The sequence below is a fragment of the Natrix helvetica genome (assembly GCF_964273705.1).
Source record: "Natrix helvetica genome assembly, chromosome: 2".
NCBI classification, from domain to species: Eukaryota; Metazoa; Chordata; class Lepidosauria; order Squamata; family Natricidae; genus Natrix; species Natrix helvetica.
Genome location: NC_138552.1, coordinates 206,333,940 through 206,346,049, shown reverse-complemented (window position 1 = coordinate 206,346,049; position 12,110 = coordinate 206,333,940). Strand labels below are relative to the sequence as shown.

Genomic DNA, 12,110 nt, shown 5'->3' with positions numbered 1-12,110 from the left:
GATGCCTTTACCCAATCAATGGTCTCAAGTTAATCTACTTCCAAGGGAATGTTGCTGTGAAAGGGAGTATAGTACAAATTCCTCTGCCTTGGTTTATAAGCATAATAATTAGTAAGATTTATCTCTATGTAAATAGTCATAAAATATAATTATTTGAATTAAATGCAGTCTTATTCAAGGATATAAATTATTGGCTATTTTTAAAAAATTAAATGTAATATAGGTAGTCCTCAATTTACAACAGTTCATTTAGTGACAGTTCAAAGTTACAATGGCCCAGAAAAAGGACTTCTACTGTTTTTCACACTTATGACCATTGCAACATCCCCATGGTCATGAGATTTACATTCGTATTCTTGGCAACTGACACAGATTTATGACAGTTGCAGTTTTCTGGAGTCATGTGACCCCCTTTCGCGGCCCTCTGACAAGCAAAGTCAATGGGGAAAGCAGATTCACTCAACAACCATATTACTAATTTTAACTGCAATGATTCATTTAACAAATGTGGCAAGAAAAATTGTAAAATGGGGCAAAACTCAATAAAGTTCTCACTTAGCAACATAAATTTTGGGCTCAATTGTGGTCGTGCATTGAGGACTACCTGCACTTGTCAGTTCATTCTGACAAGTTCACTTGTGTTATTTCATTCTGCTGTAGCATTAAATTTCATATAGAACAAGCTTGTTCTTTCAGAATTGTGGAACTGTTATATAACTGTCTATCTTTTAAAAAGTTTCTCTTGGAGTTAAACTCAGCTCCTATAATTTTATTGATGTGTCATAATTTTCTTAGCCGTAGTATGGAAATTGTCATTGTTGCTTTTGGAGAATTTTTAACATTTTCCTATTAAATATACTTGATATTTGATCCCAGGTGGATTCCCCTCCAATTATTAGCCAGATTCAACCCATCTTTTTGAGAGCAGGCAAAGACAGTCAGGTTACATCCCTACAAATTGAAAGCTAAATGGGAAAAACAAAACAGTTTCAAAAATAACCTGGCAGTTTTTGAATATATTTATAATTTCACCAGGAACTGAGCTAGACTCAAGGGAGATTATATCTTTTAAAAAGAATTGTAGGAAAAACACTGAAATAGTTTAATCAGCAGAAGCATGTCTGCTTGTTTCAGCAACAAGTATTATTAAGTTCAGTGAGGCTCCTGTTGTCTTCTAGCCTCCTTCAAGCCGATTCGCTCAAGATCTGCACCTCTGTACTGAGACTTCAATTCCCAAAATTCTCATGCAGGCATTTAAATCTGTTGTTTAGGAATTCTGGGCGCTGTAGTCTCCATTCTGCCAGGTTGGAAAATGCATTGATACTACTGAATGTATTTACTGTAGGATCCACTTATGCACTGCAGAGCTGTGCATACTGTATATACATGTAAACCCATGTGCAATTCAGTAAGGCTTACTCCTTAATATATTAGTTCAGGACTTACAGCTTAATGACGTCGGTTTTCCATATTATATCTTTTTCCATATTATATCATATTATATCTAGTGCATAGCGACGTTGTGAGCTATAGTGCAGAATCCCGATGCTATCGCGAGTAGGATAAGTCTTCCCGTGAATATCTAGGCTTTCTGCTTTCCGAAAGCATCGAACTGAGAGATTAAATATTTGTCTCAACGCGATTGGGATGAGTGACATTCTCGTTCCTACAGAGACGGCTATTCTTTAGGCGCAGCTACAGCGCTTTTTGTCCTCCTTCGGAAGCCGTCTCTCGTGACGTTTGCGAGCCAATCAAAAGTGTGGCTTTGAAAACCTGCGGCGTGATCATGCTGCGCGGGAGCGAGTGTCTATCCCCGAATATGGAGGACGTTGTGGGCAAGTATGTATCCCAGAAAATCAGTAAGACCCGCTGGCGGCCCGTATCTGCCACGGCCTTGCAGCCTCCCGAGATTTTCGCCACCGGCTCGTGGGATAATGAGGTAACTCGGACGCCCGCGTGACCGGCGTTTCTCCTTCCTCCTTCCTCAGTTCTTTCGACTTCCCTCCCTAACCATCTTTTCGGCTTTTCCCCCCCAGTCGCCTTCTGTGCCCTCCAACTGCCATGGCTCGCGAAAACTTGCTTACTTTTCTCGATGTGGAATCTTTCTGAACCATAGCCGTGACTTCCCCCTAGTTGAGAGTTCAATCCTGAAGCTAATAACTCTTAGCTTGGGCACTACTGTTTTTGTCACCAGTGAATAGACTCCTTTGTTTTGCTTTAGTGAACCACCACGTGGCTAAGAAATAAGAATGCTTAGTAATTTTAAGCTTAAATGCTATTTGCGTTCTTTCTTTAATTTTGCCTCGGGGTTCAAAAATTGTCAACTGAACTAAATTACTCCCATTTTACTCTGAAACTTCAATAGGGATATACTGGAGATAACGGAACAGTGTAGTGATACAAATTAATATCTGCCTTTGCTTTGAAAATGAAGCATTAAAACGACTTTTTTCAGAGCTACATATATGACTTCTGAAAATGTTTATAGAGCATCTTAATTGATAATCTGTGCAACGTAACAAAACGTTTCAGTAATTATATATTTAAATATACAATAAAAGATATAGTACTTTGTATACATCATTATCATAGGTACTTTTCTAGATTATTTGAAAGTGAGAAAATAGCAAGGCCACTGTAGAATAGTAGTTAAAGAATTAGAGTGGGATGCTGCTATCAGTCTTGTCTGATAAAATTTGTTCTACATCTGACATCAATAAGGTCTTTTGGACATAGTGTATACATAGGAGCAAATGTCATTAGTGATATTGTTGATATTGTAGCTACTATTTTCTGATAGTACCTACAGCCACAGAAACTCACTTGATGGCTTTGGTACTGTCCTTCTTTTTCTCAGCCCAACTTCCCTGGATTGTAGTTATGAGTAAAATAGGAAGAAAAATAGTATACTTTGAGCTCCTGTACAAAAGGTATATAAATCTAATAAATTACAAAATAATAATTTGGTAAATGATGAATGCATATTGTTTCATTAACATTGTACAAGAAACTGAGCCATGGTGGCACAGTGGTTAGAGTGCAGTACTACGGGCTACCTCTGCTGACTGCTGACTGCCTGCAATTTGGCGGTTCAAATCTCACCAGGCTCAAGGTTGACTCAGCCTTTCATCCTTCTGAAGGTGGGTAAAATTAGGACCCAAATCGTTGGGGGCAATATGCTGACTCTCTAAACTGCTTAGAGAGGGATGTAAAGCACTGTAAAGCGGTATATGCTATTGCTAAGTGCTATATATATTTCTTATAATTTTACAGGAAAATAAGATTTCCATTTGGTCTGTTGGAGATTTTGCAGGCTTGGTCCCAAACGATGAATATCATGGAGAACCACATTTGCTTTGTGATATCCAACATAGTGGTGATGTTATGGATATGCAGGTAAAAATTGTTTAAATATTTTTAAGAGGCCTCAAGACCACTGTTCCCTCTAAGGTGTGGGCCTGTGCGGCCGTGCACATGCCTGGAATACGCCGTGCAGTAGTTTCTAACTGCCATGCAGCATCACATATTTGCTGGACACGGACTACAGAGCGGCTAGGAAATTGCAATCAAAACACTGGCTCCAGCTAAACCTCTCCTACTGCAGTACATTGCCGCCTGACTTCAGGATTCTCCCTAATCAGTGTAGGTCAAAAAGAAAAAAGGGAAAGGGGTGCTTAAAGGTTCAAAACAAGCGCCCCTTTCCCTTTTTTCTTTTCGACCCACAATGTTTAGGGAGGATCCTGAAGTCGGACGGGGCCGAGAAGCGAGGAGGGAGAAAAAGAGACGGAGGCCAAGGAGCTTCCCCCCCCCCCAGCAAAAATCTAACCGGGGAGCCGGGCAGTAGCAAATTAACCGATCACGCAGCGGTTATCCTCCCATATAAATACAAACATGTATTACCACGCTGAATGTTTTTTCACTAAAGATGAAATCATTTATTGTGTTAACATGTTGGATTTTCCGCCCCTAGTTTTTGGATCAAGAGAGAATTGTTGCTGCTTCATCTACTGGGAGTGTGACCATTTTCCGGCATCATCAAAATAATCAGGTAAATGGAATTTGCTTTCACTATCAGATAAATGGCACAAAGGCTACCTATTCAAGAAAACTTGAATTTGAACTAGATAAGCACTATCTGAACAGTGAAACAGTGGATCTTTCTTCCTTGTCCTCTTTGGCAAAATACTTTGTTCAAAAATGTTAAGGAGTCTTGTCTTACACAGCTTTATTTTGTATATTCATTATTTTGCAATTAATTAGTTCTTCTAAAGCCTTATAGAAGCAAAGCTGAATTTCTGTCTAGAAAAAATTGAGTACTCTGATTATATTATTATTATTATTATTATTATTATTATTATTATTATTATTATTATTATTATTATTATTATTATTATATACTTTATTCATTAAACATGAAACTCAGCTAACTGAACATTCAAAAATGTATTACAAATATCATTGACTGGTGCTAATGGTTGATACAGTTTATTACCTTCTTAAAATATAAGATGTTCCGAGTAACACAGTTTTTTGCAGTTCTGCTGGTGTTATTGCAGGAAGCTGCAATTTGTTGATGTATCTTATAAAATTCTTGGACATGGTGCCAAGTGCCCCAATGACAATGGGTGTCACTGTTACATGCTTCATCCATAGCTGTGTAATTTTGATGGCCAGGTTGCGGCATTTCATTATTTTTTCTAGTTCTTTTTCTTTGACTCTGGCATCTCCTGGAATAGCAATATCAATAAAATTTATAAATAATAAATTATTATTATCATTATTATCATGTTGTTAATCTTTGGTGAGATTCACAGCCTTTGGGGCTGGTTGGTAGCCTAACAGCTCGAGTTGTAACCAAGGACCTAGGAACTGTTAAGGTAATGTCGGAGGATATAAGTTGTTCGAAATAGGGTGGTTTTTTGTAGAGTCAGAATGTTCAAGTCAGGTATTATTATTATTATTATTATTATTATTATTATTATTATTATTATTATTATTATTATATTGTACACTGCCATGGAGCTATTTTTTTCTAAAATAAATTTTCCCATCTTTGAAATTTGCTGTATAAAAGATTTATTTACTTAAATCCGTAGCCAAGTTGTTCTGAATCCTTAAAGAATAACAGACATAAAATTTCTAATAGGGCGATCTTAAACTCTAAAAAAGCAAGGGTGAATATAAACTGTTTTACAGTTGGTCCCACTGTAAACAAAAGACTTTGTCAGCAAAGCTAAAACTCTTGAGTTGATTACATAGACGAATTTTCTACCACTGATAGAAAGTGAATTACAATAAATTGTTTTACGCTATTTTGTGTGTGTGCTTTCTCGGTTTTTATTTTAGTTCCTTGTCTTGCCCACTGTCTTGGAATTTCAAAGTGCATTGCAGGTGTCTATAATTAAATTGTGCAACACTTATTAAGATTGTACTAATAGTAGGTTGCCAAGATATTTTCACAATATATATCTAAGTGAACAGTCTGAAATACTCAATTATTAGAAAAAGGGAATTCTGGATTTATTGACCCAAGCAGAATAATTGACAGCTACATAGTGAAAATCATTATTGTAGTGGTGAAAATGCAAATCTTCCATGTATATTATTTTTCATATAATAATCAGATTTATTTTTATAAATCTTATATTCTATAATTTCAAATATTGCATAATTTTATATTACCGGTAATTTGTATAGAATACATCACTGTCTGAAGTAGTACTTTGCTTGAAGCAAGCTTGTAATTGAACTTTTTGTGCAATTAATAGGTAGTTTGATTTTTTTCCCTTATATTTTAGACTCTTTCCATAAATCAGAAATGGGAACAAGCACATTATTATGATCACTCCTGGGGAAGTGCATCATGCACTGGGATCATTTGCAATAGCCCTGAAATGTTTAGTATTGGAGAAGATGGTAGGATAAACATGTTCACCACTGACCGTAAGGAAGCTGTACGTACTATAGGTAGGCAGATAAGTCTAATAATAAGGTGTAAATATATGCCAACATATTGCTATAAGGTATCATAGTTTTTTTCCGAACGGCTCAGAATAAAGAAAGTGTCAGTTTGCTTACTTATCTTCACCTTTTGGCAATAATTCAATTTTCACTGTATAAATTTGGAAACCAGAGTTATTTTATTGGGATAACAATTATCGCATTTTAAAATACTAAGGGACTTTACTAAATGGAATGATTTGTGGCACATTCCCAAGAAAATTAGATGACAACAGCTTCCATGAATAGAATTTCAACTGTGGGAGCTGCTTCCACCTAAATTTCAAATAATTCTGTACTGGTGCCCACTACATTTGAAATCCACTTAGTAGGGTGTCCTATGCATAAGGGGAAGTATTTTCCTGAGGAAGGTAGCTTTCTAGTTTTCAGTATTATATTCTGATTGGACATACTATATCTCAAATCTTCATGCTAAAGCAGTGATGGCGAACCTATGGCACGTGTGCCACAGGTGACATGCGGAGCCATGTCAGGGCACGCAAGGCGCTGCCCTGTCAGCTGGCCAGTGCGCATGCGTGCGCTGCCCTGTCAGCTGGCCAGTGCGCATGCGTGCGCTGGCCAGCTGAGTTCACCCTTTTTTAAAGCCATTTTCGCCCTCCCCACACTCCAGAGGCTTTATAGGAGCCTGGGGAGGGCGAAAAGACCCCCCCCCCCCCCGGTGAAGCCTCCAGAGCGTAAAAAACCGGCCCTACGGGCAAACCGGAAGTTCAGGAACAGACTTCTGGTTTGCTCGGAGGGTCGTTTTGAGTGCTCCGAATGCGTCTGGGAGGCCTCAGGACAGTTCCTGAAGCCTTCGGAGCGCTCAAAACGACCCTCCGAGCAAACAGGAAGTGACTTCCGGTTTGCTCGGAGGGTCGTTTTGACTGCTCCGAAGGTTTCAGGGAAGCCTCCTGTAGGTCCCTGAAGCCTCGGGAGGGCATTTGGGAGCGTTGGGGAGGCTGTTTTCGCCCTCCCCAGGCTCCTATAAAGCTTCTGGAGCCTGGGGAGGGCGAAAAAAACATGTAAAAATGGGGGGGAGCGCCTGTAGTGCGTGCATGCGCACTGGGGCACGTGGATTGCATTATGGGTGCGGCACGCCCGCACATGATCCCCCTGTGCTCCCCCCACTTATGGCACCATCGCCGTGCTAAAGAATATTGTATAGTTGCATTCATAAAGATTATATGAAAAGAATATACCAATACTTTAAAAATTTGTGAATTGGCCCTATTGGCATTGTAAAGCTAATATTTCCAGTATGCAGAAATTGTGAAGGTAGCATTGTTTTCTCAACTGAGCAGTCACTGCAATATTGTAATTTATTGTTAAGAGTGCTATTTATTGTATACTTTAAAGTATTTGATCTTAGTTTAGGGAAATTGATTTGTACCTGAATTCTTTGTTGCATTAAAATTCACATGTAGAGTTGGTGCACGAGAAATGGAGATAGTGCTCAAATTTTGAGACAATGTCACAATGCTGTACTTGCTAAGCAATTTCATTCTATAATATGGCTGTGTCACTCAATCTTGATAATTTTTAAAGAGGCGTTGTTATGTATGAATGTTTCTTTTAATTTCTCATAGACAATGCTGATAGCAGTACACTCCAAGCAGTGACTCGACTTCGTACAACAGAGATTCTTACAGTCAATTCCATTGGTCAGCTAAAAATATGGGACTTCAGACAGCAAGGAAATGAACCTTCACAAATATTTTCCTTGTAAGCATTTTGCTTTCATATAAAAAGCTCTGATAAAGCCAAATAGTTATACGTTAGGGATGTGCAAAATGCCTGCACAGCTAATATCAGGCAGTCTATTTAAACTAAAATATGTATTTTGGATGTTTTGTTCCAGATGCAAAATGAAATAAGACTTTTAATCTGGGTAATACTTATTTAGATGAGAGTGAGAAAAAGACATCAGATTTCGCTATGGGGAAGGGGAGAAAGGAAAACACTGGAAAGAGTCAGGCAGATCATCAAGCCTGGTCCTTGTTGTCACAATAAGGAAAAGGAATACAAACCACACCCAGGAGATGAGCAGAGGAAAACATTGGGAAAATCTACAGGAGATATGCCAGATTGAAAGCTCTCAAGGGAAAGAGATGGTACAGACCAACTTTTCCTGTTTAAAACTACTTTGGGGTCCTTCTGGATTTTACTTCAGCTAAAACTCAGCACAACCAAAATCTTCTGGTTTTATTTCTGCCAAAATGTGGCAGTCTTGATACTTTTCAGCAGAAATTTTGAGGGCATGACAGTTTGTAACTACTTTTAGGGTTTTAAATAATGTTTGACTACAATCTTTGTGATTTTTTCTATGCAGGACAGGGGAAAGAGTACCACTATATTGTGTCGATAGGCATCCCAATCAACAACATATTGTTGCTACAGGTAGTCAAGATGGAATGTTGAGCATTTGGGATGTAAGACAAGGCAGCATGCCAGTTTCCTTACTAAATGCTCATCAAGCAGAATGTAAGTGCCTAAACAAACAGGATCATAATTCTAATGTAGTAGTAACAACTAAGGGAATAATATTTCATCACATTGACACATCACCAGTGCTTGAAAAAAAATATCGCCCTTCTCACTACAAGGCAACTCTGGAGAAGCTTACATTAAAGTAGTAAAACTGTGTGGGTGTGCACACACATACACACTAAGAATACAAAATTATGATTGGAGGAGAGTGAGGAGGATGCACAGCGGGTAGGTGGGATCTACTTTTAGTCCATTGGGGTCCAGGCCAACTGGCAAAGCCTGGTTTTCAGGCTCTCACGGAAGGCTAAGAGGTGAATATAGATTTGGGGCAAGATGTTCCAAAGAGCTCGGGCTATAGCAAAGAAAACTCTTCTGGACTCTGCCAGCCAGAAATCCTTGACAGACAGGACCAATAGGTGGGGTGGGTTTGTCACATTGGGGTAAGATGGTTTCTCGAGTAATTGGACCCATGCCATGCAGGGCTTTAAAGTTAACACATACCTTGTATTGCACCTGGGAGCAAACTGGCAGCCAGTGCTGTTCACAAACAATGGTGTACCATGGGCCACTCTAGGGGCCACAAAGACTGCCCATGCTGCTGCAGTTTGCACAAGTTAAAGCCTCAGAATGCTCTTCAGGGTAACCCGATGTAAAACACATTGCAGTAGTGAGTTAGATGATCAGGGCTTCAATGACTAAGTGCAGGGACTCCTGATCCAGGAATGTCCACAATAAAGTTGTACAAAGGCTATCTGCTCTTCAAATAGGAATTGTGAGTCCAGGAGAATCCCCAAGTGGCAAACAGGGTCTATCTGGGGTATTACTGCATCCTGAACTAAAGATGTCAAAGTCCCAGATCTTGAAGCTTCTTGCACCCAAAGCTGTTCTGTCTTGCCAGGGTTCAGCCATGGACCGTGGTGTCCTTTTTACCATAGACCATGATATCGAAGACTGCTGAGAGGTTAAGGAGAGTAAGGATGATTGCACTATCCACATCCCACTGTCATTATTCTCTCCCCACTAGTGCAACCAGTGCTGTTTCTATTGTTTTTTGAGCTTTTTCCATAAAACCTCAAGTGAATACTGTATATACTGAGCAGAATCCACTGGATGAAAAGTCAGAAAAAAGACAAAGAACTGGGATTCCAGATTTAATCCAGTTATGGCTAGGTTCACAAATGTGCTTTGATGGCTTATTTAGAATGTTAATTCAAAGGTTGTCAAAAATGATGATTTAGTTGGCATACTGACCTGGCTCCTGGTTTGTTTAAATCCATTTAAATGTGGTTTATTTAACAATCTGCTAAGGACTAAACCAAATAATCAGCACCATATATGGAAGTGATTATTATTCTTAGTCTAAAGCAGGGATCCCCAACTCCCTGGCCGCAGATCAGTACTGGTCTGTGGCTTGTTAGGAACTGGTCTGTGCAAGCAGTGGATGAGCAAGTGACATTTCATCAGTGTATATGCAGGATCTAGGTTGTGTGTGAAACCATCTTCCCCCAATATGGAAGCCAATTTTTCTTCCAAAACCAATTCCTTGTGCCAGAAAGGTTAGGGACTTCTGGTCTATAGGACTCTTAAGAAAGAAGTAATATAAGCATTAAACAATTTCCAGATGTCCTATGCTAACATACAATATAGAAATATGCTAATAGAATAACTTCTTGGGTATTTCTTCCATGTATTGCTAGTTCACCTTTCTGTACAAAATTACTTTTAAACATTTGCTACCATAATGTTGAAATGCAAATAACTTTTTAAAAATTTCTACCTTTGCATATTATATTTGGCATGTATTTACTTTTACAGTATGGGAAGTACACTTTCATCCTTCCAATCCTGATCATTTGTTCACTTGTTCAGAAGATGGATCTCTGTGGCATTGGGATGCTTCCTCTGATGTGACTGAAAGAAAATCTTTTCTTCATACAAGTAAGATTTACCTAAACTTTTCATTAACTAAATAAGTATTTCATGCTGCTTGCAGACTAGCATAGAAATAGCAACTCCTCTGGGTCAATTGGTGGCCAATATTGCTGTAGTTAACTTAAACATCTTTTGTATTTTTAATTTAAAATGCTTTCAAGTAGTGTATAGTATTTTTCCATGCTGCCCACATTCACCACTACAGATTTCTGCAAGTGGAGAATAGAGGAAATACACATTAATATTAGAATAATTACTTTTAAATTTGTAACTAGTATGGCTGTGCATTTTGTGCACAGAAATTGCGGAAATTCAGTTTCAAAGGGCAAATGTAATTTAAAATTTGCATCTGTTGGGAACAACTTATCTATCTTTTCCTGCAATTCTGCACTAATTGCACAAACCAAGATGAGGCTGCTTGAAAATGCTATATGCACACCCACATTTTGCAAGGCGCCCTGGTCATGCAGTAGTTAAATGTAGTATTGTAGGCAAATTCTGCCCACAGCCTGGAATTCAATCCTGGCAGGGCTCAAAGTTGACTCAGTTTCCATCTTCCCAAGGGGGGTAAAAGGAGGAGCCATATTGTTAGGAACAATAGACTGACATTATAAACCACCCAGAATGCTATAAAGCACTATGGGGTGGTATATTCTTAATAATAGCCTAACTTGAAAGGAAAAGACAGCGAACTATGATTAAAATTATTTTAGAGCAGCAAAATGTAATCTATTTTGACAAATGGCAAACCCAAGTTCTTTAACAATATAATGTATACTTTGATATTTGCCTTGCATGTAAATAATTCTCTTTTTAACCTGAAGATAATAAAAAAAGTTTTTGTATTTTATTTTAGGCGGAAGAAATACTTCATTTCTACCTCATTCTATGGCTAATCAGTCCATAATTAGTGCATGGTTGAACAATGATCCTACTAAAGATCGCATTGAGATTACAAATTTAAGTTCAAATTCAACTTTATCGATAAACAGTTTAGATGTATTAGGATCATTTCTTGTGTATGGAACTGACACAGAATCTATTTATGTTAAGAAGGATCTCTTTGTATAGCCTTATTTTTCCCAAAACAATGCTATTCTGTAAATTTAGAATTCTTTTTCTAAAATTGTAATCTATAACATTCTCTAGAATCATAGTTAAACTAGGGTCATAATTTGGAATACAACTGAACGTAATTCATGTTAGCTAGTTTTTAACTGCATTTCTGTAGTTCTTCAGCAGTACTATGTTTATATTATTTTTTCCATTTATGCATTGCTTATTGTAATTACTTAATTACATTGTCTTTATTTTTAGAATATTATTTCAACTATTTTCCAATACAGATAAATTAATTGCAAGTTCTTTAGTATTCATACTAAGTATGGTATTACCAAAGTAGCTTGTAGAAGTATTTCCCTTGGGATTTTTTTTTTTTTTTGTGATGCTTAAAACTGCATTTTATTTGAAATATTTGTCAAATACTGGAATAAATTTAAGAAAGAAAAAAACCCATCCTTATTCAATTGTCAGAGTTCTCTGTTTTGCTCTATATAGATACCCCCCCCCCCTTACAATGGCAATTGGACTGGAATTGCTGTCACTAAGTAATTATAAAGTATAACATTATGTAGCAGCACTGCTTACTGATTGTAGTCCTGGTTGTCATAACCCCAAGCCTGTGTGAGTTG

General features: G+C 37.9%; 1 protein-coding gene across 1 annotated transcript; it reads left to right on the top strand.

The window, feature by feature from the left end:
* Window positions 1–1,729: 1,729 nt before the first annotated feature.
* Window positions 1,730–11,936, top strand: NUP43 (nucleoporin 43). Its single transcript, XM_081945287.1, has 8 exons — window positions 1,730–1,939; window positions 3,274–3,396; window positions 3,971–4,048; window positions 5,799–5,967; window positions 7,587–7,722; window positions 8,330–8,481; window positions 10,303–10,425; window positions 11,276–11,936. The coding sequence occupies exons 1-8, from the start codon at window positions 1,787–1,789 to the stop codon at window positions 11,488–11,490; spliced, it is 1,149 nt and encodes a 382-aa protein (XP_081801413.1). The 5' UTR covers window positions 1,730–1,786; the 3' UTR covers window positions 11,491–11,936.
* The last annotated feature ends 174 nt before the right edge of the window (window positions 11,937–12,110 follow it).